Below are 19264 nucleotides of genomic sequence, written 5' to 3' on the forward strand. Positions count from 1 at the left end.
CCGGCTCAAGTGAGTCATGGGGAATGTCAGTCAGTAACTGCCGAAAAATTTCAATTAGTTGCATACGGTAAACTCCACATTAGCAGAATATCGCAGTGACAGTCTTTGATATACTCGTGTGCTTCGAAAATGGCGATTTTACGTGAAAGAATAAATAATTCAGATATACGGCGCTTGTTGCGATCTATTACTCGGTGCAGGTATTTGGGACACAGTCAGGAGAATGGAACAGACAAAGCTGATCTGAAACTTGCTACAATGTAGCCGATCACTGAGCTCGAGCTCTCTCCGACAATCTGAAAGAGATGTGATAAATAAGTATAGCGCAGAAATCACTCAGCCCAAGTCGCAGGGTGCATCGCAAGCGATGCGTATGTAGTTAGCACTTAGTCACACGCACGGAACAAAGAGAGATTCTAACCGCTTGTGTACAATAGTGTATGCCACCGGATTCACTGACGAGGACTTCTCGAAAGCCCAGGTTGGAATTTCAAGGTACTGCAAAGACCATTGTATGCGGAGGAATTCCAGAGACTGATTGAAATCATAAAAGCGTTTGGTATTCTGGAAACCCGTGTAATATGCACCTGTTGGACTTTAACTTCCTCGTGAAAGAAGGCGTAGATAAGGCTGGTCTAAAGGGTCTGCAGTTCAATACCATCGGTGTTAGGTGAGTGTAGGAGTCAGTATAAGTTGATTAGCTCCGTCCTTACACGATCAGTGACGGTATTTCTATGGGCACATCCGGCATGAGATACTCTCTACAGTCGCGCGACCTTATTGCCGACTCCATCGAAACTGTCATGTTTGCTCAGCACTATGACGCAAACATTTCCATTCCTGGTTGCGACAAGAATATGCCTGGTGTTCTTATGGCCATGGGTCGAGTCAACAGACCGTCAATCATGCTGTACGGTGGTACGATCAAGGCTGGAAGAGCTAGCTGCATGCCTGACACTGATATCGATGTCATTTCCGCTTTCCAGGCCTATGGGCAGTACATTACCAAGGCCATAGATGAGCCGACGCGTGCAGATATTGTTCGACATGCTTGCCCTGGTGCCGGGGCTTGCGGTGGCATGTATACCGCTAACACCATGGCTTCCGCTGCAGAGACCCTAGGTATGACTCTTCCAGGGTCTTCCTCTTTCCCTGCTGAAAGCCCCGAGAAGCGCCAAGAATGCATTGACATCGGAGAGGCAATAAAGAACTTGCTCCGTCTCGATCTTCGACCGAAGGATATCATGACCCGCCAGGCATTCGAGAATGCTATGATCTACGTTACGATCACTGGCGGTTCTACCAATGCTGTTCTTCATTTGATTGCTGTCGCGCACTCTGTTGGTGTTGAGCTTACTCTGGATGATTTCCAGGCTGTCAGCGACAGAACTCCAATGCTTGCTGATTTCAAGCCTAGCGGAAAGTACGTAATGGCTGATCTGCTCGATCTTGGTGGCACACCATGTAAGTTCCCTACCTTTCTTTCTTGAAATCTAATACTAACTATGATGTAGCTGTCTTGAAATTTTTGATCAGGGAAGGTGTTATCGATGGTACGCAAATGACCGTCACTGGTAGGACCTTGGCCGACAATGTGTCCAAGTTCCCTGATCTTCCAGCAGACCAGCAGATCTTTATGCCATTCTCCAACCCCATCAAGAAGGTAAGACTCACTATGACGTATACTCTTTTACTCTTTGTGTTCGGGCTGATGGCTCCTTAGACCGGTCACTTGCAAATTTTGAAGGGAAATCTGGCGCCAGGAGGCTCTGTCGGTAAGATCACTGGAAAGGAGGGCACCGTCTTTAAAGGGAAAGCTCGAGTGTTCGATGCCGAAGATCTATTTGTCACTGCTCTTGAGCGGGGCGAGATTAAGAAGGGAGAGAAAACTGTCGTCATTATCAGATACGAAGGACCCAAGGGTGGACCCGGAATGCCCGAGATGTTGAAGCCATCTAGCGCTCTTATGGGCGCTGGTCTTGGAAAGGATGTCGCTCTGTTAACCGACGGTCGATTCAGGTAGGTGGCTGCACTGAGTGGTAAATCGTACCGTTACTAATGCCTACAAGTGGCGGTTCTCACGGTTTCTTGATCGGCCATATTGTACCCGAAGCCCAAGACGGTGGTCCCATTGCTTTGGTCGAAGATGGTGACGAGATTGTCATTGACTCTGAACGTAACGTCATAGACTGGCTCGTTCCTGACGATGTCATCGCGCAGCGAAAGAAGAATTTTGTTTCGCCACCTCTCCGATACAACCGAGGAACTTTGTATAAGTACGCAAAGTAAGTAATATTCTGTGAACATGAGAGTCTATTTTGACATCGATACTAACAAAGGTCGCTAGGAACGTCACTAACGCGAGCCGGGGATGCATCACTGATGCCAACTAAGGGATGAAGTTATGATAGAGCGATTGCAGATTTAGGGCCATTTGAACAGCTAAAAAGTAATGCACGTATGGACGATTAGGTAGTGCCATCTTGAAGGTTGGAAAGATAAACATCTGATCGAATGTATTAACCCAGCCAGTATTACCTGGAAACGTTCTGTATCACTCTATACATTTCACCGCAGTGCAGACTAGACCAGCAGTCATTATATCTAACAATCAAGAAAAAAATACCGCCGTACCCAGGCCTGAACGGCTTCGCATACTCGAGTCAACAGTAAACCTCTATACCACGACTTCAATATGCTGGCGACAAGTCTAATTTAAAAGTTCAAATATATCGCCGAGCTTCGTCATATAATGCATCGGCACTATTTCCGCATCCTCTGCCAAAATGTCACTCTCCTTATTAACTCCAGTAAGAACGAGTAAAGTACCAAGATCACCATCCTGGCCGAACCGGATATCAGTGTCTAATCTGTCGCCAACCATGCACGTCCGCGTAGGTTCAAACTCGAACTTAGCCTTCACGCAGTCCATCATGGCCTTTGACGGCTTGCCAAGCGAGATTGGCTGACGCTTCGATGCGAGGACCAACGGCGCGCACATGGTGCCAGCACCAGGAAATAGCTTGCCATGGGTAGGATAAGTCGAATCAATATTTGTAGCCAAAAACAACGTGTCGGGCACCTGCAGATTCATAAGTGCCATTGAAAGCTTCAGATAGTTGAGATGCAAATCTAATCCACTGAGAACACATCCAATGCTAGGATCTGGGACAATTTTGTCATAATCTTCAGGTTCAATGTCGCGTCGCAAAGTTGGGTCGGTGCCACCAACAAACTGAATTCCTTCGCTCGCGAGCTCTTCCTCGATACCAGACTCTCCGAGGACCAAGACCTTCTTATCTGCCGGAAACTTGACAACTTTCTTCAAATACACAGCAGCCGAGTACGCTGAACCAAATATTTCCTCCTATACCACGAATAAGTTTTAGTTCGATCGCCACAGTTTCGCCATCCGCACCACCCTTGACTTACAGCAGTCACGTCAATGCCGAGCTTGGAAAACTTCTTCGTATACGCCTTGCGAGACTTTGTGGAATTATTTGTCACAAATATAAGTCTCTTGCCTATTTCAAAAATTAGTTACTGCTATATCCGTAGTGTACGCGCCACCCTACCTCGCGCTCTCAAAAGATCCAAAGTCTCCTTGACTTTTGGAAGAAGGACATCACCTTGCCAAAGGACGCCTATAAAGTGTGAATGGAATTCATAGAGATAACAGACTCAATGGAGTGGGGGCATCTGGGTGAACACACCATCGCAGTCGAACAGGAAGTCGTCGTATTTGGATAGGAACTCTTCGACTTCAGTCTTGGAAGTAATCTTAACCGGGCCAGTCATTCAGTTAACTTGTCAATATTTTCAATTAGAATTAAAGCATCAATTGCAACAATTCGATATGCAACTGACGTTGTGGGAGAATACCACCTCAATGAGAGGCAATGTCGATAACCGTATCTAAAGCCAATGTATTAGACGGCACCAGACCCAACGTTTTGACAACGCCGGGATCCGATGCCACCGCCAGCATAACTGGCAAGGAGACAAGACTCAACGCACGCTACTTGCCCGAAGGTTTCGCGCGCTCGCACGTGTTGAAAGACGATCTCAACCCACAACTCGAATCTGATTTGGTTAGTGGCAGTAGACGAAGGGTTCGTGGGTACTAAGAATCTGATTTTGGTTAGCTTGCAGGTCACTTGAGCTAGGATTGTTGGAGCGCTAGGATCGTCGTCCATTACTTGAACGCGTCCATGACGCGGTCCACTTTGCAGAAGGTATTGGGTACATCCAACACCGGCCTGAAGCAAGTTCTTGAGACCAGAGTTCTTTGACAACCCAATGGTTCAGCCGCACGCCGCACCCCAGAATTAAACACAATTACAGCTCCGCTCCCACTTCGCGGGCCCGACGAGCTTGATTTCTCGATAATATCAAGTATCGCGTTCCTGTCTAGGATAGTGAAGTTTTGGGTCCGTCACAGCGGTGTAGCCTCAGTCAGAACTGATGAAGACATGGCGGTATTTAGGGTGGTGTAATTGGTGGATTGGTCGAAAGCGCATGTACCCATCCAATAAACTAGCAAGAATAATATACCAAGCTTATGTAATGACGGAGCCCTCATCTTTAGCAGTTAAAAATAAGAGTAACTAATGGGTCAGAATATAGCAGAAATTATGATGGAATTCGAAAAAACAAAGCAAACAATCCGGCGTCATGAAAATGCAATAGCTAAAATGACAAAAATTTATAGTACTCCATGATCCCAAAAAGATATTACATGCAACATAGTACAAATCACCACACGCAGTTCTAGGCCTACTGACCATTTTGCTCTGCGTGCTGCCTAATTTTATTATACATGTCGGATAGCTTCTTCGAAGGGACCTTTGCCGGCCAGAAATAACTCGCGAAGACCCTAGCAAGCAGTCAGAAATATGCAAGGTATATTATTAGGTATTGACACTTACCATAAATGCTTGCGCAGCTTTTCTTGCTCATCCGAATGGACTGCAGATACTTTGCCCTGTATGAAGTCACCGACGGCAGTTAACTCCCGCTTAAGAATCACAGCCCAGTCGCTTCGATCAAGGCCACTACCGCCTTGCTTTAGGCGGCGTAAGCTCTGACGGACAGGATGAAGGATTTCCTTACAGGACGCTTCGTCCATGCTTGAGTAATCACTGGCAATGTCTTCAGCAGGTGGACGACGAATAACTTTCGGAGAACCCGACTTCTTAAAATGCCGCTCTTTAAGTTTAACGTTCGTAACACCTCCAGAGCTAGCTGATCGCTCCTGCAGAACGGAGTCGGTCGGTTTAGATGACGACGAAGATTCAGACTTGGCTTTCACGGCCGTTGGTGCGGGCGAGGCAGACGCTGAGCCAGATTTCGGCTGCCTGCCAGCTGCATTTCTTTTTCTTCGCTTAACGTCCTTACTCTCTTGATCATCACCACCGGAAGCCTCGCGCAGCATATTAACGAGATACTCCACTCGTCTACCTAAATGCACTGGACCTGGCATCTTTGGACCCGATTTCTCCTCCTTGACGCGTTCTTCTTTCTTTTCAATACGGTGCTCCTCGAGGAAAAACTTATTACCCATTGGCAAGGTCGGATCGTCACGAATGCTAGCCCATCCTCCATAGCCATACTTCCGTACGCCGACCAGAAGCATATTGTCTTCATTAATAGTCCACTCGCAGTTCCATCCATGGACTGGCTTAACATGCCCAGTAAGCTTGAAGCTGTATGGATCATCTTCAGGAATCGCGTCATACAGTACCTTCATATCCAGTGGCCGCTGCAGAATCAATTCTGCATTTAAGTTCTTGATACCCTTGTATTCGAACAAAATAGCTTTTCGAACCTTCTTCTGAGCTTGATCTTGATTTTGCTGTACTTGGTCAAGTCGCTTTGCTTCTTCTTGGGAGACGGCTTCCTTACTTATCGCCACGAGCTCATCATAGGTCTGCTTGATACGCTCAGGATCTTTGTTCGAAAATGACCCATCAGCGGCAAATTTATCCCATCGCACACGGAGATCACCATAACGAAGAATCGATTTATAAATAGTACGAATATCACGTTCAGACAGCGAATTCGGATCGCCAGCCTCATCAGTTTCCTGTTTTCGCTTGAGGGCCCTCTCCTTGCGGCGATTCTCCCTCTGCATAACATTGTCATCTGATTCGTCGTTACTATTTGTGAACTGTTTCATGGATACTAAGCGACGGCTATTCAACTTGATCTGCTCCTGTAGGAACTCCTCGTCCTTGCGCTTCTGTTCCTCTTCTTTAATTCGTTGCAGATCAGATGAAGGAATAATATCGTCCCAGCTAACGTCGGCCGTATAATCGGTAACTTCAAATTGCTTCAAGAATTCCTCGCCACCAAGATGCGATTCTCCTAAGTCTGGCGTCGTAATATGGTCCTCGGCGTGCTCAAGAACATCGTCCAGGTTCATGTTCTCAAGTTTCTTCTGATTTTCGTTTGCTTTGAACATATTTCCAGCACCAAACTATGCGACAAAATTAGTCTGCGGCTATACAAACACCGGTGGAGTAACACGTACCTTCAGAATTGCGCTGAGTTCCTTGCCAGTAGGCTCAGAGCGCTTAGAAGCCCCGCTGGTATCAGTAATGCCAAGCGAAATGATAGCATACTCGAGAATCATTTTTCTGCGGGCTCGTTCCAGGACCTCTTCTTCAACTGTATCTTTTGAAACAAATCTATAGACCATGACGTGTGACTTCTGACCAATTCTATGAGCGCGCGCCATCGCCTGCAAATCTGCCTGTGGATTCCAGTCGGAATCAAAAATGATCACAGTATCTGCGGTCATCAAGTTAATACCTAAACCTCCAGCCCTTGTACTCAATAAAAAGACAAAATCTGGACTGCCGGGAGCATTAAAGTGGTCAATCGCAATCCGTCTTGTAGGGGCTGGAACGGTGCCATCTAGCCGTTGGAACGGCAAACCTCGATGGGTTAGATAATCTCCCAAAATATCTAGCATACGGACCATCTGACTGAAAATCAAGACTCGGTGACCATCACGCCTTAACCGACCGAGAAGCTTGTCTAGCAATACCATCTTGCCGCTGTTCATAATCATTCCTCGAAATATAACATCACGCGTAGACTCTCCTTCATTACCTTCCAAAAAATTGTTTTCAGCATTAGGAAACAAGTAAGGGTGATTACTCGCTTTCTTGAGTTCCATCATGATATTTAGTAAGCTCAATTGTGATCCGCCAGTTGCTCCGGCATTCAGCGCGCTATAATTCCTCGAAATAATGTTCTTATAGTACTCAGTCTGCATATCAGAGAGCTCGACGCGCAAAATCCTCTCAGATTTAGAGGGTAAGGACTTCTCAACATCCTTTTTCAGTCGTCTCAAGATAAACGGCTTCAACCTTTCATGTAGATCACGAATATACTTCTCCTGATTGGCACCAGGCGTTTCAAAATCAATTTCTTGGTCGATGTGAATCTTTCCTGGCATCAAAAAGTCGATAAGCGCTGCCAATTCTCGGATGTTATTCTGTAAAGGCGTTCCTGTAATGAGAAGACGATTTTCAACTTTAAACTCCTGGAGGGACTCGTACAATGCGGATGTAGAATTCTTTAATCTATGAGCTTCATCAACGGCCAGATATCTCCATTTAACGCTACCCAGGTCGGATCTGTCCTTCAGTATATACTCATAGGTGGTGAGAAGGATATTGAACTTAGGCTTTTTGCTGTTGCCATCCACGTAGAACTCATATGTCCGGATCATGCTCCTCGCCTGAGTATTTCCGAGGTAAACGATGTAATTCAGATCTGGTGCCCAAAGGTCAAGTGTTTCCTGCCAAGATGGAACAGTGGATAGAGGTACAACCACAAGAAACGGGCCATGTTGCTTTCGAGCGTACACGAGCCATGACAAGAACGCCACAGTTTGAATAGTCTTGCCCAGTCCCATCTAAACATTCAATTAGCCAGATTTCTTCCCAACCAGATCACAGCTAGCTTACTTCATCAGCCAATATGCCATTTTCATTCCTTGACCACAGAAAAGCCATCCAATTGACTCCAGTTAGTTGAAAGTCCCTTAGTTCTCCATTCTTGACGTATGATGGCTGTTCCGTCAACTTCTCGAACCGCGGTCTCCGCGCACCGTAATTTACGCTGTTTGAGGGAAGTAACTTGGAATTAGATCGAGACAAAAACTGGTCAACTGCGCGTCTTGCTATCTTGGCAATGTCTTCAGCAATCTCCCAGGTACAAGCATCATAGTAGAGTCGTTTCCCTATATATTGTTAGCTTATCAACGAATAAATCTTCATGGCTAGTAATTACATTTTACGAGATACCGTAATTGACTGCTACCGTTCAAATTCACCCTTTCTGAGGAAACAACGCGGTCAACTGTGTTGTACTCTTCATAATTCTCACGAAGTCTTTCTCTTTCTATATCCATCGCTTCTATGTCCTCTCGAGTGGTCGATGAGTCGGCACGAATCTGTGCATCCAAAATGACATTTTGACGGATATAGTTATCCAGTCGTTTACTGCCCCGTAAACCAGTAAGATCCTCGTAACTTTCCCAGGTGTTGTGCAAATGCGATTGACCTTGCCATTTAATCTGCAATTTGTCAGCAACCCAGCTGTCAGGACAAGACTCACATCTTACATAGTACTCTAGATCCTTGTAAGGATCACCTCCGTTCTCATCGCTCATATTCCTGTGGTCCAACACAAGATCAATGGCTTGTTCCTCTAGAAAGATATTAGCTATGGCCGAGAAACCACACATTAAGTTGCATGGTATCGTACCGCCAACATCATAGACGTCGTCAGCAGTCGGCCCAGTGGATTTGGTGACAACATAGACGTCCTCATCATCGCTAAGGTCGAGATCGTCCATCTCGTCTTCGTTGTAGTTCATCACTTTGTTGTTACGAGTGGAGAACCGCATCTCGGAACTGAAACCTCTACTGCTGTCCTTGCTGTATTTCCGCCTCTTCTTACGCGAGAGAATTGATTGCTCGTAGTCGTCACTATCCGACGAGTGAGATGGAACCCGGGACATTTCTGACACTAGATATTGAGTTAGATTCTAGCAGAAATGCACAGGAGGAAATGCAAAACGGAATTGCCTACCCTTGGACGATTTGGTGATCCTACCCTTCCGCGCTAATCCATCACTATCATCGGCGTTATCGAGCTTGACAATGAATCAGAATAATGCTGCAGGCAATGGGAACCTATAAACGTACTTCTACAAACCGTTCTGGAGCAGTGTGAGAGCGACCCTGCCAAAGAAGAATGAATTAGCAATTGCGTAACGAACGTCAACTAGCCATTAGAAATACATACACTTCGCCGCAGTCCGTACAATTCCGGATCAAAGTATTCGATAGATCGTTTACTGCCCTTCGTCGGTTGCGATCGCTTGGAGTCCGTAAGCGAACTTTTGCTAACCGTTCCGCTGTTGTCGTTTGCGTCTTGAATATCGTGATCGCTGCTAGAATCGTCCACCTTTGTTGAATTGTCATCGCTTGAGCTTCTGCCATCTGGCCGACGGGGTAAACGATGGATGTCCTCCTCTTCTGTCTCTTGGCTGTCAACATCCATTTCAGCACCACTGCCGCCAAACTCCGACGCGGACTGCGATTCGTCCGATCCAACCCTTCCTATACTTCCTTCTCCTTCTTCCATTATTTCATCCCCGTCAATAATTGATAGTTCACTACTACTATCATTGTCGTCGAACAGATTTGTCGACCGATCGGTGTGCATATTCGACAAAGCTTTCACAGCGGCCTCTTCGCTCATTGTAGATCAAGCAACAAATACGGATCACTCTAGAGTCGATAGTCCCGTTAGTTAAGTCTAAATTGAGCAATTTCCCAATGATATCAGTCAATGTATAATCTTTTAATGAATCACTTGATCGATCCCTCAACAATTGACAGTCTTTTTGGCTGTCAGCCAAAAAGGCTTTCGCAATGCAGAATTAATCCATCCTCATTCGCACATATGGAGTACATCTCAATTCCAATTGTAGGTACGTGTTTGTACAGACTACCAAGATCTGGTAGAAGGACACAACGACATTTACATTCGACAACAAATATCTGCATAACTCCAGCACGCGAGTAACGGTTGCTCAGTATCATCCTGACCCGATCATATTGCAATTGAGATCCATCAATCATTTTCGTACAGACGCGACATAATATTATCGGGATGGGGTGCTTATACGTACCACTATCAGTAGAGCAAGTGGCATATCATACCACTTCGAAATATAAAAGTCCTCTAACTCAGTAGAGCCAAAAAGATAATTTGCGATATCTTCCGTATTCTAATATCGTTGAAACAGGCATAAGCTTTCGATCATAAGCTGTCCGTAAACAGATATATTATTTATTTGCGGTCATGCGCGGGTCTTAGAAGGAAACACGGAAGAGAGTTTGCTGCTCGCGATTGGGACCAAAAGTGATCAGCTCATGGGCGGCACCACAGCATTTGACGCCGTCAAAGCTACAATGGCTGTAACGTATATTCAATCTTGAGATACAGAGAAACCAACATGTAGCTATCATTCATTACTCGTTAAGAGAGCTAACAAAAATAAAAAACCACAAAAAAATGACAACTGTGAGATTCGAACTCACGCCCCTTTCGAGATTCGAAACCACGTTATGCGTGAAAGAGATTAAACTCTTGAGTCGAACGCCTTAGACCAACTCGGCCAAGTTGCCTGTTAACAGGCAATGGAGCGGCAAATTTCCAGATATCCAGCAAGTGCGTCGAAGTTTTCCGCATTTATGCCGTTAATGTGATAATGTATGAAAGCAATTCTCCTTTGAAAAATACTTCTGCATTTAGGCATAATGTTTCAGATGAGCCGCACGTTGCGCTTGCGTTTAATCTGCGAACATGTCGGATCGCGTGGCGCGTACGTATCTCCGGCGGCGAGGATGCTTGCTGCACCAGCTTGCAGCCCAGGGGCTTCCTGATATATAGATGTTGCACACGACTCTGTAGTGGACGTAGCGATACGTATAACGGTTACGTTTGCTATGGCGCAAATTTGAGGGCATGAAATACGCCATGACTGCTCACAACGCGCCATCCGGAACTGCAGAGAGCGTCAGTCTATGGCAACGGTCTCATGTGCTTATTGGTACTACAAAATTCCCCAGGGCCCCTACGATCAGCAACATTCTAATTACTGGCGGTGCCGGATTTATGTAAGTATTCGACTAATAGGGTAGCGTCGCCATACTTGTCTAACAATTCAGAGCGTCTTGGTTGGTTCGGCATCTGGCATTGCAATATCCTGATTATAACGTAATATGTTTCGACAAGCTTGACTATTGCGCATCATTTAATAACATAGCATACGTCAATGCGAATTGCCACAATTTCAAGTTTGTGAAAGGCGATATCACCAACCCCGATGAAGTCGAAGCGGTGCTCCGAGACCAGAAGATTGATACAATCCTGCATTTGGCGGCAATGAGTCATGTAGACCTATCTTTCGGTCGTGATTCATACGAGTTCACTTCCGTGAACGTCTACGGCACGCATGTACTGCTGGAGTCCGCGAGAACGTATGGAAAGGTCACTCGATTTATTCATGTCTCGACTGATGAAGTTTACGGAGAGGTGCACGCAGAAGATACAGACCTTCTGGAGTCAGCTATTTTAGCTCCTACCAACCCCTACGCCGCAACAAAATCAGCTGCTGATATGTTGGTAAATGCATACTACAAGAGTTTCAAACTTCCGGTGATAATAGTCAGATGCAATAACGTGTACGGCCCGCATCAGTTCCCAGAAAAAATTATCCCGAAGTTCATTTGCTTGTTGGAAAGTAGACGCAAATGTTCAATCCACGGAGATGGTAGTAACAGTCGAAGATATCTGTTCGCAGGCGATGCAGTGGATGCGCTAGATACAATCCTTCACAAAGGGACAATTGGGCAGATTTACAACATAGGCACGTCTGACGAAATATCAAATCGAGAACTATGCAAATTGCTTTTAATGCAATTTGGATATCGAGAGGCAGAGTTCGATCAACACATAGAGTATACAAATGATAGACCATTCAATGATCGACGGTATGCCATAGATGCGTCGCGCCTGAAGTCTTTAGGCTGGATCCAGAAAACTAGATTCGAAGATGGGATATCTATCACTATCGCATGGTATAGACTGTTCGGACTATCTTGGTGGGGCGATATATCCGATATTCTGTCTGCGTTTCCAACTAATCGCCATATCAAGGCAGATATCGATGGTAGCTCTCCAGATTGATGTAACTTAATATCATCTTGCAATCCACTATGTATACGTGAATGTATTATATTTCTCGATTTCATAATAGACGCTAACGATTTTGATTCTGATACCGTCACCTACTCATTCCGACTCTTGCTGCTCGGCGTCTGCATGAAAGATAACTAAGACAACGAATGTTCAGCAATGGACAGCATCTTGCCTTGCTTGAACCAATCTGCAATTAGGAAGGCAACATCAAGGGCTACAAGCTAGTTAACAGACAGCATAATCAGAATTGTTCGCTCTGAAAATACTGACATTGGCTTTCACTTAGTCGCGGATCGCATACCGTATCATATCTGATTTCCAGGTCTTCGTCGGTCAATTGTGCCGAACCTCCTAACCCACTTGTTAGTGCCCGAGCAAATAGCCCCAATCTAAGCCTACCAATACACTCCGTGACTGCGTCTCCGGTTAGTTCAAGGTGAACGCCGTTGAGCTGGGAGTCATTGTCTTTATGTATTTGTAGTGCGAGAGCTAACTCATTCATTATGTCTTCGAAATCTCTCGTTTTCAGACCGGCCGTAGACGATTTAGTGTTTCCATGACATGGATCGGAAATCCTGTGACAAGCATTAGAACGCGCGATTAACAATTAAATTTCTCGTTCCACGTACCAGACGACCTTGTGGTTCGTTCTCTTCACCGCCTCAATATGGGTTGGCAGAATTTTGGAGATATTTCCAATCCCATAACGGGTAATGAGGGTTACTTTGCCCGCTATATAATCTGAGTCTAGGATATCCAAAATCGAAATTAATTCATCAGCGGTCATAGAAGGCCCAACTTTTACTCCTACAGGGTTCATAATTCCGCGAAAATATTCGACATGTGCACCATTTACTTGCCGCGTCCGGTCTCCAATCCACAAAAAATGGGCAGACGTGTTGTACCATTTGTTCTCCCCATTTCTCGGATCTCGAAGATTCCTAGTTAAGCTCTGTTCAAACTCCAACATAAGACCTTCATGTGAAGTATAGAAGTCAATCGATTCTAACGTAGATGACTTGTCCGCGCCGACTGTTTTCATAAAAGATAGACCTTCAGTGATTGCGTCCACGACAGTCCTGTATCGTGCCTTGACTGCGCTTGACTGAACATGAGACAAGGACCAATCAAACGGTCTATGAAGGTCCGCAAATCCTGAAGATAAGGAACTCCTGATATAATTGAGTGTCGCTGCAGAATGAAAGTACGCGCTACGAAAATATCATGTCTGTTACTACTTCACCGCTAAACATATAGATAGACCCGTAAGCCTTGCTACAGCATACCTCACTAGTCGGGAAGGATCCGGAGTTCTCTCAGAGACATCGAACCCATTGATATTATCTCCTCTGATCCGCAGGAACGATTAGCATAACCGAGATCCTCATCGCAATATACTTGTCATCGTTACTCACCTAAACGATGGGATAACTTGCCCCCTTACCTCCTCAGTAAGCTTGGAGCGCGGTCTAGGAGTTGTTAGAGTACGGAAGAAATAGTAACAGATATGGAAGCTCGTACTTTGCAAATTGTCCAGCTATACGCCCTATACGCACAAGCGGTAGCTTGGTACCTATGGTGCAGCATTGTCAACATCTACGTGTATGCAGGCACTGCAACAGCTCATACCCCAAATCAAGACGAGAGACATTTGAAGGAGAATTTTCATTTTTGATTCAATGCGCTCCTAAAATGATTAGCAACGTACAGGCCTCAGCAACTCAAGCAAAGTTAATTCAATTATACCTGCGAGCAGTAGTCGAAGAGCTCCGCACAGTCCCCTCCTTGAAGAACAAATGCTTTCCCTAGAGCAGCGTCACGGAGTTTTTCTTGAAGTTTATTAATCTAAAAAAGCCAAGCCCAAGAATCAGGACTATAAAGTACAGGTATATATCACAAGTCAGAAAATTACCTCGTAGGGGCTGACGAGAGGTGGTAAAGCTTCCAATTTCTGTAAGGCCTGTAAGTACCTGTCAATATTATCTTCCTGAATGTAGAGAAAGAAATGTCAATATGTAACCTTTTCCACGTCTTCCATACTCGAATATACGACGTCTTGCACAATTGGCTTTGTGTGCCAAGAAGTAGGATCCCATTTGAATTTATCACAGCGAGTTCCGGTGAGATCATCGCTCGGCCGAGCAATCGTCTCACAATCCGTATATTCAATAGAATTCGAACGGAGTTTAGCTGTTCTTATTGCTCCTTCACTTGAGCTAAGTTTCCGTGGATTGACCTTAATGAACACCGGAGATCTTGATCCAGATGTCGACCTGTTGTCGTTGACCATAGTTGCTTCAAGTAGCTCTCGTGTCCAGATCCTAACTAACAAATTATGACGACAGGAGATTTATATGACTCCAAATATTACAGTCAATCTTCCTACTACTTATCGTATGGTCGCTCGTGCGTGCATCGGACATTAGAGGCTAGACAACTGAAATCGGCCAATACACTACACATTTTGGCAAAGTTTAAAGTTAGCAAAGCTTAATACAGTTAGTTCCATCACTAGGACTGACACAATTGTGACGTCACCGTCAGTTATAGCCCTCGTCAGTGTCGCATGACATGTCCACGGAGTGAAGCAACTTACATATATTTGAGCAAATTTATCTGTTTCATTAGTTAATTATAGGACTCGCCAAATCGAGTCCTGCTAGAATCATAACTACTAAGGAGTACCCGATATACGAGATTCAAGCCAAAGCCCTTACCCGCAGCCATTAGCATGGCGACAGTAGAGCAGAACACTTTTCACTGCGCTTCACGTATCGTACACCGAGAGAACTTAATCATGACAAGTGTTAGGCTATCCCTTATTACGAGTAGGCATGTTTTAGGAATTTACGGACTTTACGTGGTATTATTGATTCGGTAGCTAGCGAGCTCAAATAAATGGCGCGATAGTCTGGAGCTTGTAGTGGGGCGGCTCAAATCGACCGAAGTTAGAAATTACACTTGCTCTACGCTGTCGAAAAGTCGCAGCTTAATAAGTGCTGTTTTGCCATTAACAGGAGCTTATCCAACTGACGAGGGACTGGTGTAAACTATTTAATGTGTTAACGCAATTCCGGGTATATGATTTATTGGCAATTGCAAGTGAATATCTCATAGACTTATCTCGTCTGCAACTCATTCTAATAATTTTGGGAAGAAACAACGTGATCGAGACAATCCCATGCGCTACGCCTTGTTTCTGCAGTCCTCGAACCGACTGGTTCGCAGCCACACTAGCGGGAAGTGCTCTTGATCTGTACATCGTCTCTCTTTGTACCAGCGCTGTTTACAACAAACCAAGTCATCGCGTCGACCGTCATCACAGCCAAGTCTGATAATCATCATCATTAGATCATCAGCTATTGTCACTGACATTAGTATATATACCGGTTTGACGTCTTGTCAATCTAGAATCCCACGGAGCAGCATTCAGTACAACACTATCTCTGCAGTCTGTTAGTCTCAGGATTTCTTTCTTGTTATTCAAATAAATCAGGAGAAATAAACGCAAGATCATCTCTTAAGCCTCATTGTTGCATACGGACGGACACAGAGTGATCCATCTCATGTATCGCTGCAACGGGCGACTTTGTGAGTAGAGGAATGGCAATGGAAACCTTGTTTATTAAAGTACAACACGAACATGCCAATTAGTATCCGTGCTTCCTAGATACCACACATTCCGCCCACTGTTTTCTGACCTGCTCTAAATTACTTCGCAACCGAAGCCAAAGCCTCCAATACCTCCAATTCGATTTTGGCCTCAACCTGATCAATCTCACTGCCGCTAGTAGCGTTCTTCTGCGCTTCAGCCAACTGAGCACGGACAGCCTACAAATGAGCAAACATCAGAACACATGCACCGAAAATTGCAGATCGGCTACACTTACATCGGCGCTGAAATCCTCAATTGGGTGGGCCTCAATGGCATTAATGCTAAGCAAAGAACCGGGTTGCACAACAGCAAAGCCGCCAGACACTACCTCCACGTTAGACAAGGTCAGAGAACACTAGCAAAATGCAGTTGCTCACCGAAGAAATGCTTGGTAGAGCCAGACTCCTCGACAACATCTACGACACCAGGTCTAAGCTGCTCAACCGTGGGAACATGATTCGCCAAGACGCCTAGGTCACCAGTAGTAGCTGGCAAGTTGACCTGAACACTATGGAATTCAAGTTAGAACTATTCCATGTAATAATACCTGCGATCGTCTGGTCGAAAAGGTCTTGAACTTGTGCCATCACAGGTACACTATTTCGCGCATTTGAAAGAATTGAACGTGTTGCGCAAAAGAACCATCGCTGAATATTTCAACGGATGATTCCCTAACATTGCTACCATCGGATTCGCAAGAGGTTGATATTGATGCAAATGTTCAAACTTCACTTACACGTCAACATCCTGATAAACAGTCTATAAAATAGCATTAGATCCCAAACATGACGAGCGATAATCAGTAAATTGACAGTTATACGGACCAGGTGAGGTAAGGTCAAGTTCAATCGAATCTTGTCGCTAGGAACATCCGCATATCCTCGGCTTGATCCCCTCCAGGGAGCCGCCAACGGTCTGGAACGAAGAGCCGATCGAGCTACCAGTCGCAATGCACTCATGTCGAATCGAATTGACCGCTTCCGCGAATTGAATATATATAGGTGGTAAATAGGACGTTGCAATGATCTAACGATTGAAAACGAAAACCAGTAGCAGCGTTCCGCCTTCCGAGCAGCGTCTTGATTGGACGTGCTCTTGGGTTAGGGTAAGGATCGTATGCCGGGCCAGCACAACACCGCGGGGGGCGGCAATTTATTGTTGCCCCATCCTAATAAGACTTGCGAGTGTTATGATAAACACTGCTACCGTCTCGAACGAATATAGTATTTTGACTTATATGCTAAAGAGGACCTAATGCTTGAGCTGGATTTGATAATTACTTGTTAACTTGTAACTTGAGTATTTTCACGCGCAACTTTTAGACTTCAACTCAATGCAAGTCTTTGTTCAACAAATTATACTTGTGTGGCCAGTTAATTAGCTATCAGAGCAGGTATTTATTTAGCATACGAAGAGACTATACGATATACGACTTTTGTGCCACGAGCCACGAGGGAGCTCGATTTGTGTTCATCCTATTCATTGTATTGAGATACCATATGTCTAAAGTCGCACTACATAGTGAAACAATTGATACATTGGCCCAGTTAGGGTTCGTGGGTAAATTCGCTTTTCTTTCCCGCATTCTTAACTTGAAATGACGGAAAACAAACCAGGTTTCAACCGTAATTGTAAAAATGTGTATATACGCTCCAAAAATGGACCTCTGATATCCATGTCAAGAGACAGAAGGATAACGCGGTGAGTAAGAAGCACTCTCTACCAGTCTTTCTAGTTTGCACCAAAATAGGTGCACGATACATTGAATACGAACAAGTCGCATCAATCGTGCACCAGAGTGTTGGCAAACATAATATCGCTTTGTTAGCAAACGCATTCATGCCGAATGGTCCTGAATTGGGACTTCAGTGTTATACTTTCATGTATCTTTTACATTTTCTCGTCAAATATACATACAATTATTTCCCACGCCAAAGAACATAGAACCATTCGAAATGACCTAACATACCATCTATTCTTCTGGAATCTCAATATCGCCGCTGTTGATGCCGTCACTATAACTACTATTAGTATTCGCTCCCTCATAAACTGCCAAATGTTGATCATACATGATATCATGGGGGTTCTGGCCCTCAACTATTACAAAATTAGTCATCGCCTCATACCAAACACCAATATACTCAATGGCAACTTACCTCTGCAGCCAACTGACTGAGCAGTTCCCAAAACCTCCTTCACGGTTCCACTCAACTCCTTAGCAAGACTCTTAGATCTCATTTGTCGTGCGATGTCGATAATCTCGCTGAGAGGGATGTTGCCGCTGTGCTTGACGTTCTTATCTTTCTTGCGATCTCTTGGGGGCTCTTTCAAGGCAGTAATGACAAGCTGTAGACCGATTAGATATTGCCCAATTTCATTTCAGTCCGACTGTGATACGCACGGATGACGCAGCTGGAACTACAGAAACCGCCGCCTGACGGTTTTGGATAGTAAGCTGAACGGTGACCCTGATACCTTTCTATCGCATACAGGTTAATCCAGCTAAAACAGGGCAACTAGCAATAGGGGAACACTCACGAACTTGGTCGTAGCCTTCGCGATATCTTCACCGACCTGCCACTACAAGTTAACATATCAACAATAACGCAACCACAAATTTTCCAACCTTCTTAGGCGACTATAAACTGTTAACTATTCACTTCAGTAAACTCATATTCAGCTATAGAAGTACTAACCAATCCAAGGGGACCGATCTTAGGAGCAAGGGCGGATGAGGCACCGACCTCACCACCAGTGGCTCTCAAGTAGATGATTTTAATCTCGTTGGGATCGAACTACACATTTATTAGTATAACCGTCCTTGACCGTAAATATACATCGCTACTGCACAATAGTATCGCCTCAATTCGCTTACCTTTGGCGGCATTGTTGTTAAATATTGCTGTACACTGATGAAGCTCGACTAAGTAATGTAACTTGTAATGCACTAATTCATTCATACGGGGAAAGGACAGAGGCTCAGATCGTGCGTGACTGCTCCGAATGGCCATGCTAGGGCTGCGCCCTAAAATCGCCGTTAACTCGCAAACGCCAGGGTCCTGAAGGGTTAGGGTAATCAACCTGTCAATGATTCGTCGATAGCCAGTTTGCCGCGTTTTGGTCGCGGACTTTAGCTTTAACACTTCGATAATTAACCCGAAACTATCACGACCCGATCATAGACATCTTAGCAGTCACTCATCCGTGACACCGTCGTACAATACCAGACATAACAGAGTTGTTTGATCCTTGACCATTAATCTTACTGGATTGCATTCCATCATTCCATCAAAGCGACCATTGGATGTGCAAGGATTG

At 45.0% G+C, this 19264-nt stretch overlaps 7 protein-coding genes and 1 non-coding gene across 8 annotated transcripts; 2 read left to right on the forward strand and 6 right to left on the reverse strand.

Moving 5' to 3' along the window:
- Nucleotides 1–66: 66 nt before the first annotated feature.
- On the forward strand, nt 67–2552 carry POJ06DRAFT_23739 (dihydroxy-acid/6-phosphogluconate dehydratase). The gene is made up of 9 exons (XM_056185948.1): nt 67–200; nt 265–371; nt 438–495; nt 554–670; nt 722–1464; nt 1515–1663; nt 1724–2019; nt 2070–2285; nt 2348–2552. The coding sequence occupies exons 1-9, from the start codon at nt 130–132 to the stop codon at nt 2391–2393; spliced, it is 1803 nt and encodes a 600-aa protein (XP_056041309.1). The 5' UTR covers nt 67–129; the 3' UTR covers nt 2394–2552.
- Nucleotides 2553–2710: 158 nt separating this feature from the next.
- POJ06DRAFT_270675 (HAD-like domain-containing protein) lies at nt 2711–3798 on the reverse strand (the record flags this gene model as incomplete). The annotated part of the gene is made up of 4 exons (XM_056189451.1): nt 2711–3367; nt 3433–3524; nt 3576–3644; nt 3714–3798. 4 exons carry the CDS (start codon nt 3796–3798, stop codon nt 2711–2713), a joined length of 903 nt encoding a protein of 300 aa, XP_056041310.1.
- A 978-nt stretch (nt 3799–4776) lies between these two features.
- POJ06DRAFT_201390 (SNF2 family N-terminal domain-containing protein) lies at nt 4777–8923 on the reverse strand (the record flags this gene model as incomplete). The annotated part of the gene is made up of 7 exons (XM_056185236.1): nt 4777–4876; nt 4929–6478; nt 6533–7927; nt 7980–8254; nt 8305–8590; nt 8639–8724; nt 8782–8923. 7 exons carry the CDS (start codon nt 8921–8923, stop codon nt 4777–4779), a joined length of 3834 nt encoding a protein of 1277 aa, XP_056041311.1.
- Nucleotides 8924–10603: 1680 nt separating this feature from the next.
- On the reverse strand, nt 10604–10715 carry POJ06DRAFT_t75. Its single transcript has one exon. It is a non-coding gene; the product is annotated as a tRNA-Leu (tRNA).
- A 352-nt stretch (nt 10716–11067) lies between these two features.
- Nucleotides 11068–12279, forward strand: POJ06DRAFT_240380 (uncharacterized protein; the record flags this gene model as incomplete). The annotated part of the gene is made up of 2 exons (XM_056186089.1): nt 11068–11207; nt 11259–12279. The coding sequence occupies 2 exons, from the start codon at nt 11068–11070 to the stop codon at nt 12277–12279; spliced, it is 1161 nt and encodes a 386-aa protein (XP_056041312.1).
- Nucleotides 12280–12321: 42 nt separating this feature from the next.
- Nucleotides 12322–14721, reverse strand: POJ06DRAFT_260324 (DAHP synthetase). Its single transcript, XM_056188473.1, has 11 exons — nt 14312–14721; nt 14204–14251; nt 14038–14136; nt 13921–13978; nt 13813–13864; nt 13707–13760; nt 13578–13640; nt 12921–13502; nt 12691–12866; nt 12562–12642; nt 12322–12505 (listed from the first exon to the last, which is right to left on the reverse strand). The coding sequence occupies exons 1-11, from the start codon at nt 14579–14581 to the stop codon at nt 12426–12428; spliced, it is 1563 nt and encodes a 520-aa protein (XP_056041313.1). The 5' UTR covers nt 14582–14721; the 3' UTR covers nt 12322–12425.
- A 1156-nt stretch (nt 14722–15877) lies between these two features.
- POJ06DRAFT_260336 (delta subunit of the central stalk of mitochondrial F1F0 ATP synthase, atp16) lies at nt 15878–17078 on the reverse strand. The gene is made up of 5 exons (XM_056188474.1): nt 16771–17078; nt 16683–16705; nt 16324–16454; nt 16182–16270; nt 15878–16122 (listed from the first exon to the last, which is right to left on the reverse strand). Exons 1-5 carry the CDS (start codon nt 16903–16905, stop codon nt 16003–16005), a joined length of 498 nt encoding a protein of 165 aa, XP_056041314.1. The 5' UTR covers nt 16906–17078; the 3' UTR covers nt 15878–16002.
- An 840-nt stretch (nt 17079–17918) lies between these two features.
- POJ06DRAFT_270680 (ribosomal protein L11) lies at nt 17919–18833 on the reverse strand (the record flags this gene model as incomplete). Its single annotated transcript, XM_056189452.1, has 8 exons — nt 17919–17961; nt 18016–18043; nt 18103–18292; nt 18348–18425; nt 18485–18520; nt 18573–18584; nt 18643–18741; nt 18822–18833. 8 exons carry the CDS (start codon nt 18831–18833, stop codon nt 17919–17921), a joined length of 498 nt encoding a protein of 165 aa, XP_056041315.1.
- Nucleotides 18834–19264: the final 431 nt, after the last annotated feature.

This window comes from Lipomyces tetrasporus (genome assembly GCF_029532465.1).
Source record: "Lipomyces tetrasporus strain NRRL Y-64009 chromosome Unknown POJ06scaffold_10, whole genome shotgun sequence".
Lineage (NCBI taxonomy): Eukaryota > Fungi > Ascomycota > Lipomycetes > Lipomycetales > Lipomycetaceae > Lipomyces > Lipomyces tetrasporus.

Coding starts and splice junctions, on each gene's coding strand:
- POJ06DRAFT_23739 (XM_056185948.1), top strand. CDS start 130: ATGGCGATTTTACGTGAAAGAATAAATAATTCAGATATACGGCGCTTG. Junction 372..437: donor GGGTGCATCGCAAGCGATGC/GTATGTAGTTAG, acceptor TGTGTACAATAG/TGTATGCCACCGGATTCACT. Junction 1,664..1,723: donor TCTCCAACCCCATCAAGAAG/GTAAGACTCACT, acceptor ATGGCTCCTTAG/ACCGGTCACTTGCAAATTTT.
- POJ06DRAFT_260324 (XM_056188473.1), bottom strand. CDS start 14,581: ATGGTCAACGACAACAGGTCGACATCTGGATCAAGATCTCCGGTGTTC. Junction 13,503..13,577: donor GATCCTTCCCGACTAGTGAG/GTATGCTGTAGC, acceptor ATATTTTCGTAG/CGCGTACTTTCATTCTGCAG. Junction 12,867..12,920: donor ACGAACCACAAGGTCGTCTG/GTACGTGGAACG, acceptor TGCTTGTCACAG/GATTTCCGATCCATGTCATG.
- POJ06DRAFT_260336 (XM_056188474.1), bottom strand. CDS start 16,905: ATGAGTGCATTGCGACTGGTAGCTCGATCGGCTCTTCGTTCCAGACCG. Junction 16,455..16,682: donor GTTTATCAGGATGTTGACGT/GTAAGTGAAGTT, acceptor TGAATTCCATAG/TGTTCAGGTCAACTTGCCAG. Junction 16,123..16,181: donor TTGAGGATTTCAGCGCCGAT/GTAAGTGTAGCC, acceptor GCTCATTTGTAG/GCTGTCCGTGCTCAGTTGGC.